At 45.0% G+C, this 20,622-nt stretch overlaps 1 protein-coding gene across 2 annotated transcripts in view; it reads left to right on the top strand.

Moving 5' to 3' along the window:
- The window catches only part of PPP1R21 (protein phosphatase 1 regulatory subunit 21), a 74,416-nt gene that overhangs the window by 38,568 nt on the left and 15,226 nt on the right, over positions 1-20,622 (top strand). For both annotated transcript variants that reach the window (XM_074990012.1, XM_074990011.1), the window contains 5 exons: positions 12-164; positions 6,447-6,539; positions 8,451-8,687; positions 13,638-13,673; positions 18,203-18,319. In XM_074990012.1, the coding sequence (XP_074846113.1) occupies positions 12-164; positions 6,447-6,539; positions 8,451-8,687; positions 13,638-13,673; positions 18,203-18,319 (636 nt within the window). The remainder of the gene's footprint in view (positions 1-11; positions 165-6,446; positions 6,540-8,450; positions 8,688-13,637; positions 13,674-18,202; positions 18,320-20,622) is intronic.

Here is a 20,622-nt window from a genome sequence, read left to right as displayed (position 1 = left end):
GACCTATCTAGATTGCCTCATTCTTTAGCAACAACTTAGACCACTTCACAGCTGCATTGAGCTATGGGCCTAAAGAAGGGACAGAGTTCGTCAGCCCTCTGTCAGCTGAATGTATGCTCCAGTACAAGAAGAAAGCAGTTGCCTACATGAAATCTTTAAAGAAGGTATGTGTTCAGCTAACATTCTCTTTCAAGTAGAGAAGGTGACGGATAGTGAGTATCTAATTTAGTTATCTTAGATGAATGACAGGCAACTAAGAATAGGGAGAAGGCTGCATGAGTGACCCTCTTTCACCTCAGTAGGTGGCAGCAGCCCATGGCCCACTGGGGTTCTGCCTGCAGCCTGTGCAGCCCCATTTGCTCCCACCCCATTTGCTCCCATCCATTGGGGCACTGGAGCCCCGCGCTTCCTCCTACTCCATCCCAGCACTTCCACAGAGCCACAAATCTGCTAATTTATGTTGTCCCCACTTCTCCCCCTCCCTCCCAGAGCTTAAACAGCCGTGAACAACAGATTTGAGGCACTCCGAGAGACCTGGGAGGGAGGAGGAGAAAATACAGGGCTCCAGTGCCAGAATGCATGAGAGGTGTGCGGAGGGGAGGGGAGGAGGCAGGGAGGCTGCAGGTTGCCCGTCACTGCCTTAAACAACAGAACCTTTCTTCTTCAAGTGTGTGCCTATGTCCATTCCACAATAGGTGTGTGCTCGCCACGTGTACTGGTGCCTGAAGCTTTTGCTTTAGCAGTACCTGTTGGGGAATGTCTCTAGTGACCTGTGGAGTGGTGCCTGCCTGGTACAAGATAAGGGCCACTGCGCTTTCCTCTTCCCTCCATTTCTTCTTGACACCAGTAACGGTGCATTGGAACAGCTCTGCCTTGGCTGCTGTTTTCTCTCTGTTGCTAATCTTCTTCATAGTTGGTTTACCCCCAGTGTAGTTTAAAATAGCTGGTCCCTTTAGGGATATCGACTTGGATGGGGGCACGTGCCGATCCTCAGGGCGTATACCTTGCAATTCATGCAAACAGTCTATGCCAGTCAGTGACCCACTTAGGAGTTGCATATGCTCACATCAGCCACAAGTGTAAAATTTGTAAGTCCTTTAAGCCTAGGACTAAGAAGGAGCAAGGTATTCAGCTTTGCGCTCCTCACAGAGATGGCATTAACCCTGGCAACAGCAAACCGATTGGAGTTGGCACCGGGTACTGAGGGATTGGCACATGGTATCCCTGCGATACCACCCACTAGCTGGCACTGCTCTGCCTCCCCAGCTCCAGTGAACAAGCTGAGGAGAGTAATGTGGAGCCACTCACCCCCGCCTTGGGGAAGGGGGAGGGAAAGATAAGGTAGTGGAAAAGTGTTGGGTCTGAGTTGGGCAGCTCTCAGTCCCTGTTGAGTATTAGGAACCTGACACAGGTGGAATGGAGCGCTCCAGCCCCTCACCCCCGCCCCCCCAAACATGGGATCTTGAAGTCATGTTCAGGTGCTTCTTATGCTGGAGGCCCTGGAGACTGCAGAGGATATACTGTACTTGCTGGTACTGACATCCTGGGCATCTGTGACCTGCGCTAGGCATGGCAATCTTCCATCAGTGTTGGCACTGGACTCCCACAATTGCTGGAAAGCTGTCAGAAAAAGGTCGGCCACTTGGACTCTGAATCCGTGGTACAGGGATTCATAGTTGGGAGAACAGACCCTTGAAGGCACACATTCCACTCTTCATTGGTTTTGAGAATCCATAAGCACTTGGTACCATCACGAGACTTCCCTGTACAAGCAGCGCTGCCTCCTCCAAGGGCACTCCTTTTCCTGGTCATTGCCCAGATATGGGACCACTCGCACTCTGCTTCAGGCTCGAGGTTGTGCTCCCAGCATCATATCAGAAGCAATAGGTGTAGATGCCCACCTGCAGGCCACCACAGATCTGCTTCCTGCAGCCAATTTAAGGGTACGTTTGGACTATGAGGGAGACCATATTCTTGAAGCAGGACTTGCAGTCCTGGGTTCAGTCCCGTTCCTGATGCACTTCCACAATCTCCCAGTTGCCGAGCAGCAAGCACATGGATTCCAGCCCTTCTTCAGTGCAAGACTTCTTGCCAATGGTGGACCCTTCTCACCGCCCCCGCCCCAGAGGGTACTTCTAGCACTGTTCACGCTTCAGCTGGTGCTATGGCACCAGGGTCGATGACTGGCTCCAGGGTACCATTGGCCTTGGAGCCTGGTTCACCCATCCCACATGAGCCTGTCAGTAGCCAGGGTCTCAGGTGAGTACACGGCCCTGACACCTCAACATCACGCAGAGCCATCAGCGGTGGGGTCTACTTGAGGGAGAATTGGCAGCTGTATCGGTACCCCTTGTGCGGGAGGGGTCTGTGCAGGTGGTCCCAGTGCAATTCAGAGGGCCGGGGTTCTAGCCCCAGTACTTTTTAGTCCCTCTGGGCAAAACTGGGACTCAGGTCCATCCTCAACCTTCAAGACTTCAAACGGTACCTAGCATGGCTGAGGTTCTGCATGGTTTCCCTCTCCTCCATCATCCCCTCCTTGGATCCCAGAGAAGGCTACACCACCCTCAGCCTTCGGGCTGTGTACTTTCACATGGGTGTTTGCAAAGGCCACAGATGCTTTCTCTGATTCATGGTAGGTCAGGAGCACTGTCAATTTGTGGCTTCTCGACAGCACCAAGAGTTTTCACCAGGAGCATGTGGGTGGTAGTGGCTTATCTCACGGATCAGCGTGTCCAGCTTTTTCTGTACCTTGATTCCTGGCTGGTCAGGGGCAGCTCCAGCTCCCATGTTCAGAGTCATGTCGTCGTCGTCCTGTTCACATGTGGAGCCCTAGGCCTACTGGTGGACAAAAATATCCATGTTAATATCCGTACAAAAAACAGAGTTCGTAAGTGTGTTACTGGATTCTGAGACTGCCGGGTCTTCCCTCGCCATGGATAGGTTCCAGACTCTGGCGCTGGAGGTGTCTCCCAGTTCCTGGTAACGATTGGCAAAATATGCCTACACCTTGAGGGGCACATGGCAGCATGTACTTACATCTTCCATTGTGCCAGACTGTACATGCGCCCCCTGTAGATGTAGCTAGTGTCCGTATTCTGTCAGGCCAGGGACCATCTGGACAAGGTTTTCATTGTCCTAGATCCTATTCTTTCCGTCATCCAGCAGTAGATGATTCCAGGGAATGCACTCAAAGGAGTCCCTTTCCAGAGCTGCCCTGCTGCTGTAAAACTCTTATCAGATGCATTGAACCTTGGCTGGCATGTGGTCCATGGATGAGATGACCCTTATCAGTGTGAAGGCGCTCAGAGCAGTACATCACGCAGCAAGCTAATCATAGTCCTCATGGACAACATGGCCTCGATGATGTACATGACAGACAGGGAGAAGCCCATTCTGCATCCCTCTGCTGGGAGGTCCTTGCGCTGTGGGATTTGTGTTGTACGTGATATCAACCTGGAGGCTTATCACGTCCCAGGACTCCTGAATTGACTGCTTGAGTTGAGATGTTTCCTCCTACCATAAGTGGACAATGCATGTGAAGGCCCTCACTTGGTCTCCTGGACCTGAGGCACTCCTTGTTCACTATCAGGCAGAAGTGTCATTGCTTACTATTGTGCTTCAGATAGGCTTGGGCTCCCTCTTGGATACCTTCCTCTTGTCCTGGTTGGGGGATCTGCTCTATGTTTTCCCTCATTTCTGACCATCAGCAAAGTCCTGCAGAAGATCAAAAAGGCCAAGGCCACAGTCATGAGAGGTCTGGCAGAGCCCTGTGAGCATTGGCTCAGAACTCAGGGTGGTGGCACCATTCCACTTGGACCTTCCGTCCCAGGACCACCTGCCATCTCCTTCTATGCTGCCTCACATCTTTGCCCCTCATGGTAGGCATTCTGCATGGCTGAACCCAGAAGGGACAAGCCTGCTCGGAGGGCATTCATCACATCCTCCTTGACAGAAGAAATGCTCAACCCAACAAAGCTACACAGCTAAATGAGCAAGGTGTTGTGTGTTGGGTGATGCACCATGGCTTTTCCCCTACAAAAGCCCTCAATCCAGTTGAGCCTAGAACACCTGCTTTATTTGAAGGACCAGGAGCTGGGCACATTCCCCTGTCAAGGTGCATCTGGCAGCCATTTCCTCCGTCCATTCCTGGGTGCACAGCTGCAGGGCCTTCTCCCTCAACACGAGGGGTAAATTTCCCAAGGGTCTGGAACGTCTCTTTCCCTGGGTCAGACCCCCAGTCCAGCCATGGGACTTGAACCTGGTCCTGCCTAGGCTCACAGGCCTCTCTGTTTGAACCACTGGCCACGTGCCCTTGGTGCATTTGTTATGGAATGTAGCCTTCCTCATGGCGATAACCTCAGCTAGATTGAGCTTCTGAGCTTCAAGCCTTGACCTTGGAGCCACCATATATGGCCTTCCATAAGGTCAAGGTTCAGCTACATTCATGTCCAGCCTTTCTGCTGAAAGTGATGTCAGCCTTCCATTTAGGCCAAGACACTTTCCTACTGGTTCTGTGTTCCAAACCCTACTCTTCTAATGAGGAGAGGCATCTTCATGTGCTGGATGTGCACTGGGCCCTGGCCTTTTACCTGGAGAGGACTAGACTGTTCTGGAAATCCATCCGATTGTTGTTCTCCATGGCTAAGTGAATGTGGGGTTTCTACCCAGATAATTTTGAACTGGATCATTTCATGTATCTGCTCTTGACTTGCTTTCCCCTGCCGCCAGTTGAGCAGGTGCACTCAGCTATGGTGCCGGCTTCGTCACCAGGGTTTCTGGCTCACGTCACTATCCAGGATATCTGTCTGGCAGATATCTTACGTGTTCATCAGTGCGTACCTTCACTGTGCATTATGCCATTGTCTCCCAGATTAGGGAAGATTCTGGAGTTAGCAGGGTGGTGCTGAACCCTTCTCTTTCATGACTCCTACCCACATCCAAGTGGATACTGCTGGTAGTCGCCTCTTGTGGAGTGAACATGAGCAAGCACTCAAGAAAAGATATTTTCCTGCCCTGGAATTGGTGTTCTTTGAGATTTGTTGCTCATGACCATTTCACATCCCTCTCTCTTTCCCTGCTGTTGCAGTCTTCAGCAAGAATGACCTGAGGGTGGCAGGAGCATGCAGAGCCCCATATATTGTGCTAGGGACGTGCCACCCCGAGGATCATTAGAGACTGTCTCCTATAGGTACAGCAAAGTCCCCACATTCGTGAACTTTAACATTCACAACTTCAATTATATGCGAGTGGGGCCACCACTTCCCCGAGCCCTGGGGCAGGGAGTGTCAGTAGCTGCTGCCTCACTAGGGTCCGGGCGGGGAGCGCCGGCAACTGCCATGTTAGCGAAATTCAACATTCACAAGGGTTCTCGACAGCAAACCCTCACGAAATGTCGCAATCCTACTGTACTACTAGTGTAAAAGCTTCCAGCACCAGTGCACATGGCAAGCAGAATTGTAGAATGGACATGAGCCAATACATCTCAAATACCAGTTATGGAACAGGTAAGTGTCTTTGCCTCTCCCATAAAACAAGAATCAGTGTTATCAGAACAATTTAAATACTACAGGAGCACCTCAGTTAAAAGGACCACAGTGACAAAGTGACCACTCACACACCTCATTTGAATTGGACTTATACAGTCAAGCAGCAGAGACACACCCTTCCCACCCCCACCCTCAAAGCGAGTACATTTTGGTATTGTGTTAAATGTAGAGGTAGTTTTTAAAAAGTTTACAAACTTTTGAAAGAACATCCATAATGTTTTGTTCAGAGTTACAAACATTTCAGTTACAAATAACCTCCTATTCATAAGGTTTTCAGAACTTTTAAGGTTCTGCCATACTGCTTTTATCTGAGAAGCTCTGGTGGTCGTAAGATCTGATCCTGGTCCAAGCCTGCCACGCTCTGTTTGCCCTGTTTCATCAGCAGGCTCAGCTGTAAGGCAGCTAAAAAAGTGTATGCATGTGTGGTTTGTTCTTTCCTTATGAATAGCCAGGAATGTACATGTGAAATGTGTCCTCTACTGTATTTCTTTGAAGGGACTGGCAGCTGTTAGAGGGGTAAAAGTCATAAAACAGCATAAAGTGGAGATGCAACATTTGCATATAAGGATGAAAAAATGTTTTGCAAATAGTGAGTCCAGCTAAATCAAGAGATTCAAGCATCACTATATTTCCTCAAAAAGCTTAAATTGACTTCTTGGCGTATGTCCTGGTTAAGCACCCTTTCTCATCAAACAAGTGCTAAGTGGCATGCACATTGTACCAATCGTTGTGTGTTGCTTAGAGACCCAGCTGGCTTGTATTAGCAGATAGAGAACCAAATGAAAGGAATTTTAAACACGCAGAGCAGAACTCCTCACCTCCCTTTAACAAGGACAGTGGGGAGGCAGGGAGGAAAAGAGTCTGATTTACTGTAAAAGACTGATGTTTCTTTGCTTACAGCCCTGTTCAGATTCAGTTCCTTATGAAGAGGCTTTGGCCAATCGCAGAGTTCTTCTGAGCTCCACAGAAAGTAGAGAAGGTCTTGCACAACAGGTATTCTTCTATATGCCGTGACAAATAGGTGTCTGAATGCCTGCTGTTTTTATCAGGAAAAAACATAACCTGGGAAAGGTCACAGTGACTAACTCAAGGTAGTATGTGTGATAAAAATGTCTAAAATTTCAATTTAGTATCTGTAAACAATGGCAATTTACTGTTTACCATTCTGATAATTAATTGCAAGCTGATATATAAAATCAGTTTAATAAGAAGTTGTCTTGAGCCATCTTCACTTCAACGTCTAGTTCACATTTCTGTAACAAATATGTTCGTAACCTTTTAATAAAGAGAGTTCTGGAATTATAGCTGTGGGATGGAGAAGGGCATTTGATTTGGTTTGAGCCTAGCACAAACTATAAAGATGATAACTTGTGTGAAGTCACTAAGCGGATGATTGTGTGTACTTCTGAAAGAGAGGAACTGGTATGACCACCTAAAAAGTTATCAGCAACCTGAAGTTATGAATGGTATCACTTCACCACCAAACATTCGCAGCCGTTTGACAAGGCATATAAAAGGCTGTACAGTACTTTGATTCAGCATGCGTGTCTTATTCTTCACGATGATGTGCTGCACTGTTAATGCAAAAAATAATCAGAGGAGTTGTTACTTTATAAAACAAATGGCCCTCTTCAATTTGGGACTTCAGATTAGACTGTAGATTTCCCATTTGTTCATTTTATAGTGAAGAGTAGCTTTCTGTATTATAGTATTCAGAAATAAAGGTGTTTTGCTTTCCATAACATAGTGCTTCAGCATAGGCCATTTCAAAAGCAGTATTATGCTAATTTTCCACTGTAAATATTACTTTGGCAGAATACTTAATTTGACAAGAAGTGGAAAAATGTATGCAGTCTGTCTAGTATATCTAGTACGCATTATTTAATGTTTCCTGTGCAGTTTGGGTTATAGTTTACTGTCTTTAAACAAATTATCTCTTGGACTAAGTACTGTTTCTCTAACTTTACTATTCAGTCAGCCGTGTCCTTCATTTCACAAATGTATGTTTTAGCTCTTATTCTCAAAGTGTATTGTGTGTTTGATCTGGCATTATCATTCCTATTGCATCCCTGAACTCAGGAGGTAAGATTATAAAGGAGTATATTTAGCTGAGGGGATTTGTAATTTAAAATGTATCTATTTTATTACTTGGAAATTTAAATATGCATTCTGTTAATTTTAAATAGTCACTAGCAGGAAGAGCTTTGGAGTTGCTCTCTGGAAGCTCTGGGGCAAGGGGAAGCTAAACACCTCTTAATTTGCTCTCTTGAGATCCATATCCTGAGTATATGTCTGCCTTTGAGAATTAGATAGTAACTAGTTTGCATGGACTGGAACCAACTTCCTGATCAGTGGAGAGAAATCAGTGGGTTAATGAGCTTTTAGTAAAAGGAAAATATCTCATTTATAGTGTACGAGGAGAGAGGAGCATAAATGACATTTATGTGGAATTTCTAATACTAAATATTTTTCTGTGGTGCTTGCGAGGGATTTCAGCCTGTAAATTTAACTTGTACTGTGCATATTGCCATTATTTTGCGCCAGCTGTGAAATTGCTGACTGGAGCCAGGCACGCTGGTGTTCAAATTTTTACACGTAGTTCTTCTAATGCTAACCTACAACTGCTCTGATATTCTAACCCTGGATACACCTTAATGGGAGATTGCTAATTGTTCTGACTGTTGTGATGTGAGCAGATGTCCACTAGGGACCAGTTGAAACCATTAAACTCATTCTACTTGTGACCTAAATTTTTTAAACCTAGAACTTTGAGACTCTAGGCGTTAACTTGCTATGTTATCTTATCTCATTCACTACCTTATATCACACACCCTTGGTAATAATACTTTAATTCCCAACACTTCTCATTCTACAATTCAAACTCTTAAACTTTTCCTTCTTAAGGTCCAGCAAAGTTTGGAGAAGATTGCAAAACTAGAGCAAGAAAAGGAGCATTGGATGCTTGAGTCCCAGCTAGCCAAAATTAAGTTAGAGAAAGAAAATCAGAAGCTAAGGAGCTCAATTAGTGGACAGTGGGTTGAAACTAGCCCAGAAAATTCTGTTCTTCTGAGAGCAGCCGACCAAGAAAAGGAAGAAGCCATAGAAAAGACTTCTGGGGAGCCTGTTAAAAGAATGAGTCTCGTAAGTGACTTTTCCTCTGATCCTTTTATTTCTTAGTGTGCTGGAGGAAGGGTCTTTTATGGTTGAAAACAGCCCCTTCTCAGTAATATTGTTTGCTCACTGGAACAATATATTTGGAGATTTTAATTATAAGATCATCCAAATTAAATTTTCAAGCAACTTTGAGTCTAAATTGAGTTGACAGCTGATGTCTCCTGCAGAATGGAGTCCTCAGTGATTATTTTATGTATTTTGGGGGTTTGTTTTTTTTTTTTAGACACATCGTCTTGTTTTACAAGTTCATTAATATTACTTATAGGTCCACAAAATATGGCAGGCACTGTAAAAAGAAAACTGACTTTATATACTTCTGATTCTGATTTTTAGAGAGCTGATACCCTGCAAAAGGTCATTTAATTAGAGTTGGCCTGAAATATTTGCATTTCTCTTATAAACAATATTTTTAGACTGCTTAAGCACAATTGGAAGGTAAAAATGCTTCTTGACGTGTAATAAGTCAAATTCATGATCCTGCTAATAAGTAGGATAGCCTCTTTAAAGTAATAGTGTGTATTTGTTACAATGAATGATGTGGAGCTGTGATTATTTATTATGAGCTTGTAACAGAATTAACCTTCTTTGCCTTTGTTGTGGCCCGTCACTTGTTGTCGGTGGCTTCTTGTCAAGTGCATATGCCAGTCTGAAACTCACCTTCTTCATGTTCTTCAGTGTCTTGAACCACATTTTCTAAACCTTCATTGTGGTCTTTATCCGATGACACCAGCTCTTGTACTCGGTGGCTTGTAAATCTCATGTGATGCAGTTATCAGTACTCCCTCATGCTTTCTGTGATGTATCTGAACCACAGCTTGTACCATTTCAGTGAATACCCTCCTAAGTGTTCCCATTTCAGCAGTATACTGCAGCTCTTTTTCTCTTCTTCTTTGGCAAGCTTTCTGACCCATACTTCAGGACTGACCTAATCATGATCTTTTACATTTAGGTCTTTAATTTACTTAGAAAATTTCAACTGCGGAGAATTCCTGCTAACTTGCTCCCTTTATACCAACCATACTTCATGTAGCTTCCAACATCTGCATCCATATTCCCATCAAGACCCAATATTGGACTGGGGTATTTTTAAATTGTTACACAGACTTTAGCTCTACAACATGCTTCTCTTTGTCCCTCTCAAGCATTGCACGTATTCCATCCTGTTCGTAAGACCATTTTTTTCTACTGTGGCATTCGATACTTACAAGTTGCTCTTCAGTTCCTAGTTATCTTCACAAAATGACGTAGTGTCATCAGCAAAAAGCACGCTCCATAGAGCCTCTCCTCCAGTCTCCTCCATTTGTGTCCATTACAAACACAAAATAGGAATAGATTTAAGGGTGATACATGATTGAGGGACCTATTATGAGAGTGAATGATTTGCGGTAGTCACTGCAGCTTTTTATACTATTGTACTATTCTTGTACATGACTGTGAAAGTTTGAACATATATCTCCAGCAAAATACTCAATTGCAGGCACCACCATAATAATTATATAAGCAGTCTCTAACTCCACAAACATTAAGTGCAATTCCTTGTTTTTCTCCCTCTATATCTCCTGCAATATTGTGGCTGCAAATGCTGCATCCCTCAGTTATCTTCCTGGCGTAATCCCAAACTGGCGTTCATTTGATGCTCTAGTTCTTCCCAATAATTCTTTCCAGCTCATGTGACTCATTGACTTGCCGAGTCAGTAATTACTATATTGTTGCCCGTCTCCCTTATGCGTAAAGATAGAGAACAATGTGCTCTCTCATCAGGATTTGTCCAGTACAGAAAATTAAGCTGAAAAACTTCATCACCACAACTCTCTCACAGCCGCATGCTTTTAGTGCCGCAGTGCCTTCCCATCACGTATGGCAATGTCTGAGTGCCCTCCTTGGTAACAGGGCTTGAGAGGTTGTTGCTTGCTCATACTTCCCTCAGCGGGAAATACTCATTTTGTTCATTGTGTAGTTTCTCATAAAACTGCTGCCACCTTCTAATGACTTCACCATCTTCCACCTGTACTTTTTTTAATCTTTGACTTGCTTCATGGCTCCCAATTTCTATGTACATCTTTATTGAATCTTGGTTAATCTTTGTATTCCTTTTTTCCCTTCTTTGATAGTAATCCTGTGTATAGGACTTGTCTGACTAGGCTTCTGCATCTGCTATTGTTGTTGTTTTCTCTCTCAGTTTATAAAGCCTGATCATTTCACAATCTCCTCCCCCCCGCCCCCCAGATATACAGAGATGTCTTGCTTTGGTCAGGAAGTGATTAATCTGGTATTTGTTGCCACTGCTTTTGTATGTAATTTAAATCCTCCTCTCTTTAATGATCAAACCATAGATTCTAGCTAAAGGTATATCTCTGTTACCCAGAAGCTGGGTTAAGATGGGTTTAACGTTGCTGGGCTAGGATAGGTTTAATGAAGATGTTTAAAAGCAGAAAGTATCAATGAGCAGTATCCTCTAGAACAGGGGTCAGCAGCCTTTCCAAGGCAAAGTGCTGAAATTTGACCCTTTGATCTCTATGTACAGTCCAAGTGCTGGCGATACTTTTAAAGTCACTAATAATCCTACTAACAGCTTCATAAATAAATAAAGAAAGAAGCAAAACTTTACTGTTTAGCTGGGGCAGGTGGCAGGAAGGAGAGCCCTGCTGTGCAGAAGTGGAGCAGGCATGTGCTGGGGGCAGGCAAGCTGAGGGAGAGATATTGGGCAGCCCTGGGGAAGCAGGACCTCCAAACACCTCGCTGGAATTAACTTCCTGCCTGATGGGTGGTAGCAGTGACTGGTGAGGTAGGAAGACAGGTCAGAAATGGAAGGCAAGAGGGCTCCATTTCTATCCTGCCAGTGGGCAGAGGCAGGGGCAGATGGACTAAAAAATCCCTGCCCCAGAGCAGACATGAAGGTGGGGCAGAGGGGCTCAATCCCTGTCCCTGGGGGAGGTAGGGGCAGATGGAAGAGCTGGGGATCAGAGGCCCTGCGGGAGGTAGGAGTAGATGGCATTTGGGGGATGAAGGCCCGAGGGGCTCAGTCCTTGTCCCTGGGGAAGAGGAAGCAGATGGAAGAGGTTGGCAGGCAAAGGGGTCAGTTCTCTTCCCCAGAGGAGAAATGGTTAGATGGTGGGGAGATGGGGTGGCACATGTGACAAGAGGAGCAGAAGTGCCCGTGTCCCACCTTTTGGCCTGAAGGGCCTGGCCCCCTGCTGCCGGCAGTTTTGCACCCCTCTGCACCTGCAGCCTGAAGGGCCTAGCCCCGTGTTCCCAGCAGCTCCTCACCGCCCCACGCTTGCATCCTGCCCTGCCCCTCTGCTGGCTGGCTCATGGGCAGGACTTGAATGGCTGCTCTGCTTGCTGTGGTGTGTGCCTGCATGAACAGAGCAGTGCCTGTGGATCTCTGCATCTCTGCTGCCTGGGGGGAAGAGGGGTGGGGCTGAGCTCCCGCTTTGCATGCCAATGAAAATTGGCTCTCATCCTGGTGATTACTGACCCCTGCTCTGGAATCAGACATTGAAGCGTTGTACATCTTTCCTGGGACAAGACCACAGGGAGAGCTGCAAGAGCACAACCTCTGCGATCCTAGGGCTCTGCAAAGTAGAGGAGAAGACAAAGAAATAAGCTTAAAAATTATCCTAAAAAGAGATTAGGCAGATGCATGCTTTGTCTTTTGCCCAACAGGGAAGAACCTCTGCTTTAACTTTTGAAAGTGCTCTACAAGTTCCCGTATGTGCCTAAATTGCATCTGTATCTTCCAGTAAGTCTATAAAGATTTGTGCTCATGCCAACGTTTGAACACTTAGCTCAGCGAGCAAAGGGGACAGCTTAGAAATATTTATTTGAACCAAATTTAACTCTCATCATTAGAAAACGGTAGCCAACAATTAAAATAATTTAATGGTTGGTTGGAAAATTTTTCATTTTATTTAGTTTTCGCCATCTACCAGTCTCGTCGAGTGTGTGAGCCTTAAAAGAAGTATATCTGTTCAAACTGTGGCAGTATGTTTAACAAATTTCCACTTTTCAGTTGTAAACAGAGTCAGTAATATTTAAAACGATCATACCACAGAAGCTGACTGAAGGGAAAAAGGAGTCCTAGAACTTCTTGTGTGCTGCAGGGAAGCACCTGATTTAATGTTTAAAGTGATTTATACTTAGTGACTAGGTGAAGTAGTTAAGAAACAAGAAGTTGGTCCAATAAAGGTATTATTGTTTCTATAATATCCTGAGTCTAACACCTACAATCACACTGCATGCAAAATAAAATAAAATAAAATTACATTAGCAATTTGTTTGAAAGACAGAGAAAAAAAATTTAACAGGAGTTCCTAGAAACTTAAGATGGTCTTCATTGCTACCAAAAGAAGGTGCTAAGGAAGCATTTTAGAGGCTGGAATTTGATTAAGCTATTTCTTGCAATAAACTGAGAGATACTTTAACAAGTTTGATTAATAACGCTAGTTAATGGTTAGGTGGGATCCTTCTTTTCATAATCCTTGGTGTATGAATAAAGGAAAAATAATAATAAAATCATTGGTTCCTTGGCTAGTCAGCAGGTAGTTTCATAACTGTATGTAAGGTTTCTGTAAGTATTTGGTTTAACCTGAAAGAAAAAAATCCTTAAGCATCCTGGATACAGTAACTGATTTTGAATTCGCACTGAAATATTAGTAAACATTGTGCATTTGCTGCTGTGGTCTAATTTAATTAGCAAACTTACATATTAAAAAGTTGTAGTTTACTGTTTTGCATCCTCACTAATAGCTCACATATGAGTAAAGCCAGATAACTTACATCAATCTTTGATGTTCTGAATTTGAAAATTGTAATCCCTTTCTGCTTTTTTTTTCATTAGTAGGTATCAAAGTGATCTTTCAGGGGTTGAGTCTGTTTTACAGTTCTGAGTTTTTTTTATTTTCTCCTTTGTTCTAGATTGGAATGTTGACCATGACTACTGAGCACAAAGAGGTACTTTGTGACAATTTTAATATGTACCTGTATAAACCTCTGTTACATATAATTGTGTAATTCCAAAAGTGCAAAATTTTGTGCATAATTAACTTATTGTGTAAATTACTTGAAGACCCCTGGGGTAACTTAGTACAATTATAGCGTGGGCAAGAATGAATTCTTGCACAATAACTTTTCCCTGACAATATCTGAAACTCATCATTTCCTTCTGGTAGTAATCCATGCATCATTCTCCAGTTTGATCTAACTCTGCCAATAGCTTAGAGCTCTGGTTCCTATTTTTTATTCAGAAGACCTGTTCAGAAAAGGATTTTAACAAGATATGAGCTAAGCTCTCTTAAATTATCAATAACAAGCAGTCCTGTAGCATCTTAGAGACTAATTTATTAGGCCATGACCTTTTGTGGGTAAGACCACTTCCTTAGAGAACTGGAGTAGACAAATAGAATCCAGGGTTTATGTAGCAGGAAGAAGGGGGGCAAAAAGGAGTTACCTGTCATCTATTTTTCCTCTCCTTTCTTCGCCCCTTCCCTCCCTGCTACATAAACCCTGGATTCTATTTGTGTACTCTAATTCTTTGAGAAAGGGTCTTACCCACGAAAGCTCATGACCTAATGAATTAGTCTCTAAGGTGCTACAGGACTGCTTGTTATTTGTGAAGCAGATTAACACAGCTACCCCTCTATTTATCAAGTTATCTATAGCTTTAGAAAGTGGAGCTCTATATATTGGAGGGGTAGCCGTGTTAGTCTATAAGGCGCCACAGGACCCTTTGTTGCTGTTACACATCCAGACTAACAGAAAAGTTTTGAGCATGAGCTTTCGTGAACACAGACTCACTTCATCAGATGCTGTTAGTCTGTAAGGTGCCACAGGACCCTTCGTTGCTGTTACAGCTCTATATATGTACTTCAGTGACATGAGATCGATTCTCTACCTCAAATTAATAATGAAGGGAGAAGCAGCAAAAACTGCATATTTATAAGCCTCTCGTAACTTATTCCCTTTCATATCTCCTTAGTCTTTCAGTTCTAACCTATGGGGAGTTTGCATTTTTTTTACTGCTCTAATATGCATTTAAAGTGCCCTAAAATACACTATTCTTTATTTAAACTGGTGATTAGACCAAATAAAACATGACTATCAATCACACTGCAATTATGTTTTAGTGGTTCTAAAGAAATAAAGTTAGCATTTTTGTCACAGCATAAACAGGGATCTAAGAGGCACATGCTTTCCTCTTTCTGTGATCCTTCAGAGAGCAGTTCTGTTGACACGAACTGTAAGGTTATTCTAAAAAGTTTTGAAAGATGAGATGGCGGCTTAAGTGCACTAAGTGCTTCTTCACAAAAAGCATGGTAAGCCTTGTGACTTAGCTGTGCAAGAATTCTTTAAAATGAGTCTCTGGCAATTGTGAACCTCAAAATTCTAATTAGAGGGCAAGTTTACTATGAAATTTGCCCTAAACTTGTAATTCATTATCTACAGAAAAGTGTGGCATTTCTCTAAAAAATTGAAGTTGGATATTTTTAATCAAACTTCTGAAGATGTACATGCTGTTTTGATAATATGGCTCCTAATGCCCAGTGGTTACTAATGTCCTGGCCATTTTTGGGAATTTCCTCTTTGCTGGATATTTAAGGTAACAGTTGTATGGTGAGAAGATCATTGCAGGGCTTCGTAGATTTACATTCTCACCAGATGAACAAGAAGTCCTATGGCACCTTATAGACTAACAGATATTTTGGAGCATAAGCTTTCATGGGCAAAGACCCGCTTTGTCAGATGTGTGAGTGGGGGGAGGGCGGTTCAGAGGGGTTTTTAAAGAATGGGGTCCCAGCAAAAGGGAGGGCCAGAGCTGACCAGGTCTCTTCAGTCAGGGTGGAAAAGGCCCATTATCAAGTGGTGTGTATGAAGAGAGTTAAAAACAGGTCAGATAAGACAGGGAGGGTATGGTCCATTATCAGCCTAATATCGGAGGGGTAGCCGTGTTAGTCTGGATCTGTAACAGCAACAAAGGGTCCTGTGGCGCCTTATAGACTAACAGAAAAGTTTTGAGCATGAGCTTTCGTGAGCACAGACTCACTTCATCAGATGCTGGAGACATCTGTCCAGCATCTGATGAAGTGAGTCTGTGCTCACGAAAGCTCATGCTCAAAACTTTTCTGTTAGTCTATAAGGTGCCACAGGACCCTTTGTTGCTGTATCAGTCTAATGTGGAGATGTTAATACCTAGGCCAAAGAAGCTTCTTTTGTAAGGTGCAAGCCACTCCCAGTCTCTGTTTAATCCATGGTTAATGGAGTCAAATTTGCAAATAAGCAGCTCAGAGATTTCTCTCTCCATTTGATATTTGAAATTTCTTTGTTTCAGGACTGCCACCCTTAAATCAGCTACTGAGTGTCCAGAGAGATTGAAGTGTTCCCCCACAGGCTTCTGTACGTTACTGTTCCTGATGTCTGATTTATGTCCATTTATTCTTTTATGTAGAGACTGTCCAGTGTGGCCAATGTAAATTGCAGTGGGACCTTGCTGGCACATGATGGCATATATTATATTAGTAGACGTGCAGGTAAAGGAACTCCTGATGGTATGGTTGATGTTAGGTCCTGTGAAGATATCACTGGTGTAGATATGTGAGCAGAGTTGGCAGCAGGGTTTGTTGCAGGCATTGGTTCCAGGCTTATAGTTACTGTTTTGTGATCTATAGTGGCTTGTGAGGATTTATTTAAAGTTGGCAGGCTGTCTGAAGGTGAGGGCAGGCCTGCCTCCCGAGGTCTTTGAGAGTGAAAGATCATTGTTCAGGATGGGTTGCAGATTGCTGATGATGCGTTGGAGAGGCCTTAGGTGGGGGCTGTATGTGATGGTCAGTGGTGTTCTCTTGTTTTCCTTGCGAGGCCTGTCTGGTAGCAGGTGGCTTCTGGGTACCCATCTGGCTCTGTCAGTCTGTTTCCTCACTTCTTTATGTGGGTGTTGTAGTTTGAGGAAAGCTTGGTAAAGGTCTTGTAGATGTTTGTCTCTGTCTGATAGATCAGAGCAAATACGGTTGTATTTTAGTGCCTTGCTGTATACAATGGAGCATGTAGTATGCCCTGGATGGAAGCTGGAGGCATGTAGATAAGCATAGCGGGTTTTCAGTAGAGGGTGGTATTTAGGTGAACGTCACTTATCTGCACAGTAGTATCCAGGAAGTGAATCTCTTGTGTGGACTGGTTCAGGCTAAGGTTGATGGTGGAGTGGAAACTGTTGAAATCACAGTAGAACCCTTCAAGAGCCTCCTTCCCATGGGTCCAGGTCCCATGGGCCTGTCCTCACCTTCAGACAGCCTGCCTACCTTAAACAAATCCTTACAAGCCACTATAGATCACAAAACAGTAACTCTAAGCCTGGAACCAATGCCTGCAACAAACCCTGCTGCCAACTCTGCTCACATATCTACACCAGTGATATCCTCACAAGACCTAACATCAACCACACCATCAAGAAGGGGTTCCTTTATGTGCACATCTACTAATATAATATATGCCATCATGTGCCGGCATTGCCCCACTGCAATTTACATTGGCCAAACTGGACAGTCTCTACATAAAAGAATAAATGGGCATAAATCAGACATCAGGAACAGTAACGTACAGAAGCCTGTGGGGGAACACTTCAATCTCTCTGGACACTCAGTAGCAGATTTAAGGGTGGCAGTCCTGAAACAAAGAAATTTCAAAAATCAAATGGAGAGAGAAATCTCTGAGCTTCAATTTATGTGCAAATTTGACTGTATTAACCAAGGATTAAACAGAGGCTGGGAGTGGCTCGCAGCTTACAAAAGCAGCTTCTCTGGCCTGGGTGTTAACATCTCCACATTAGACTGACAATGGGCCATATCCCCCTGTCTTATCTGACCTGTTTTTTAACTCTCTTCATACATACCACTTGATAATGGGCCTTTTCCACCCTGACTGAATAGACCTTGTCAGCTCTGGCCCTCCCTTTTACTGGGACCCCACTCTTTTTAAATTCCCCTCTGAAACCACTCCCTCAACTCATGCATCTGATGCAGTGGGTCTTTGCCCACAAAAGCTTATGCTCCAAAATATCTGTTAGTCTATAAGTTGCCGCAGGACTTCTTCTTGTTCTTGAACATAGAGACTAACATGGCTACCTCTGTGATAATTCTCACTAGATATGCTTTAATGTAAATTGTGATTTTACGTTATATTCTGCTCCTTCAGATTCATATTCTACACTACATAAAATATGACCTTGAGTTTTATCATTTGTTTTTCAGAGGATTCTAGTTATTAGATGCTATACAACACTACTCAGAGAACATTTATTTTATGAATGTGTCTGCTCTAAGTAGTTCCAAGCTCAGTCAGGTTTTACTTGCTTTGTAAATAGCCAGATGTCCAAATGGGACAGATTGATCTAAAAATCAACTTTTTTTCCTGTATGGAGACCTAGGTTATGGCTTTTGTTCTAGTAAAGATAAGGGCCTTTTACTTGTTTGATCACGTGAGCTCTTATTCTACAGGCTCCAGATGCCAAGTCCCGTGAAGACTTAATAAAAAATCACTATATGGCAAGGATAATAGAACTTACCTCTCTACTTCAGCTATCGGACAGCAAATCAGTACACTTTCATGCTGAGGTGAGCGTCCAGTCAATTTCCTATATTGAAAACGGTAACTCCTTTCTGAATTTCCTGTAGATCAATGTTATGAACAGCATTCCAAGTTGAGTGTGTGCTCGCGCATGCCCAGTTGCCGGAAGCTTTTTGCCCTAGCCAGTAGCCATAGGGTCAGTGTGGCCCCCCCGGAGTGGCACCTGTATGGCAACCAATATATGCACTGCCCTCCCACTCAATTCCTTCTTGCCATACAGTCAGTTGCTGGAACTCTTTCTTCTCCCCTAGTTCGGCTGGTAGCCATCAACTGTAAATTAGTTAGTAATTGCTAGTGTAAATAGTTTAGGTGGTTCTTATCCCTTGTAAATAGTTTTCGCTTAGTTGTCCGGGAGCTGAGGTGGGACTTTAACCCCTCTCGGCGCTTTGGCACCAGGGGATGCCTGGCTCCCCAGGTTTAAAATCCTGTTCAGAATGTGGCAAACAAATGCCCACGAGTGACCACACAGGACTTGAGTTGCCTGGGTGAGGCACACCGTTGTGAACATTGCTCCATCTGTAAGGCCTTCAAGCCTCGGGCTCTAAAGGACAGAGCACAGTGTTTAAAAGTCCTACTAATGGAAGCGGCCTTGCACCTGGACATTTCCCTGGCGGGAGCTCAGAGCACAGCATCGTTGGTGCAGAGCACTCCGGCGCTGCCTGTGCCATCAGAAGGCTCCTGACGTTCGGGATCAAGGAGTGGCGCTTAGCACTACAAGGTGACATAGACGTCAGCTCCGGTACCTCACAAGGAAAAGAGGCATGAACGGAGCCAGTCCCCCAAAAGACTAAAGCGCCGGGAACCCTCCAAGGTGTCTGCCAGATCGCACCATGAATTGGATCATGAAGCGCAGGCATCGATACCAGTGCGAGGCAGGAGCTTGTGCACTCTGAGGTTGCCCTTAATGCTGGAGCTATTCAGTGCAGCGCAGGGCCTGTTACAGATCATGGTGCCGGGACCGACACCGCACTGGGAGTCCTCATCACCACTGGCGGGAGGGACCATCCCAGACACAGGTGCCAACGCAGACCACCGGGCAGGAGTCATCCTTTATGGCACCATCGCCGTTCCTGGCACCAGACCAGACTCCACAGGGCAGACCAACTACAGCGATCCTTATTGCACATGCCTTATCACATGGCACGAGAGAGACAGGAGCCAGCACAAACCATAGCCCCATGGCATCTCCCTGGTCATCAGAGTAGGCTTCAAAGTCCGACTCCTATTACTCCAGCTTGGCCAGGAGCACGAGCATGAGATCATCGTGCTGCAGCAGACGTCAACACGAAAGCCGTCACCCTGGGGACAAGGGTTGGTAGGCATCCTCTCAAGGCACACCCCAGTGGCCCTTTTGGACCCTGTGGGCAGTCCATGAAATTCAAGGGCAGGCCATGGGACTCTCTGCAAGGGTGCCTGGCACATCTCAGATGCCGAGGGTGGCACCAACAGTGTCACTGGGGGCGCCTTCACTGGAACAATCACAGGCTGACCGTCTCAGATGGCACCAACTCAACTCTGGGCACCATCCTTGCAGGCACCAGGACCTACAGCACCAGTGGTAACGTCATCAGTGGGCCTGGTGCCAAGCTACCCCAAGGTGCCCCTAATGCCGCCCACATTTTATTCAGGTGCTCTGCCCCAGCTGCCAAGCACAGCACCACGGTGCCGGGGACTCAGACAGGGGAATTGGGGACCCCTCTTGCCAGTGGTTGTGAAAGGGGCAGGAGTATTGTCCTTGTCCTCCCAAGACGAGGCCTTGGCTGGGTCCTCTGCATCCCCAGTTTGTGGAGGATGGTGGGACATACCAGCAACTGCTACGCATGGTGGCCCAGGGCCTGGGTATACAAGCAGAGGAAGTCAGACAAAATGGACCCAGTGACACACATCCTCTCGGCTTCGGGGCCCACAAGAGTGGCACTGCCCATTATTAAAACAATTGCCAGTAAGGCAGAGACAGTGTGGCAGAGCCCGGCCTCTACCCTACCCACGGCCAGAAGAAATGAGCATCAGTACTTTGTTCCTGCCCAGGGCAGTGAATTCCTGTTTACCCACCCTCCCCGCAATTCCCTTGTTTACGCAGCAAATCATAGGGAGAGACAGGGGTTTCAAGGCCCATCCCCTAAAAAGAGAGGCCAAACACCTGGATTTGTGTAGTAGAAAGGTTTATTCGATGGAAGGCATACAGTTAAGGCGTGCTAACCAGCAGGCTCTGGCTAGCAGGTACATGTACCATACAGCCAGTTCCTCGCCTTGCTTCTTGGAGCAGGTTGCACCGGAGAGTAAGCCTGAT

Source organism: Carettochelys insculpta, chromosome 3 (assembly GCF_033958435.1).
Source record: "Carettochelys insculpta isolate YL-2023 chromosome 3, ASM3395843v1, whole genome shotgun sequence".
NCBI lineage: Eukaryota > Metazoa > Chordata > Testudines > Carettochelyidae > Carettochelys > Carettochelys insculpta.
The sequence above is the reverse complement of the archived record's forward strand: the minus strand, read 5'-3'. Positions and strand labels throughout refer to the sequence as shown.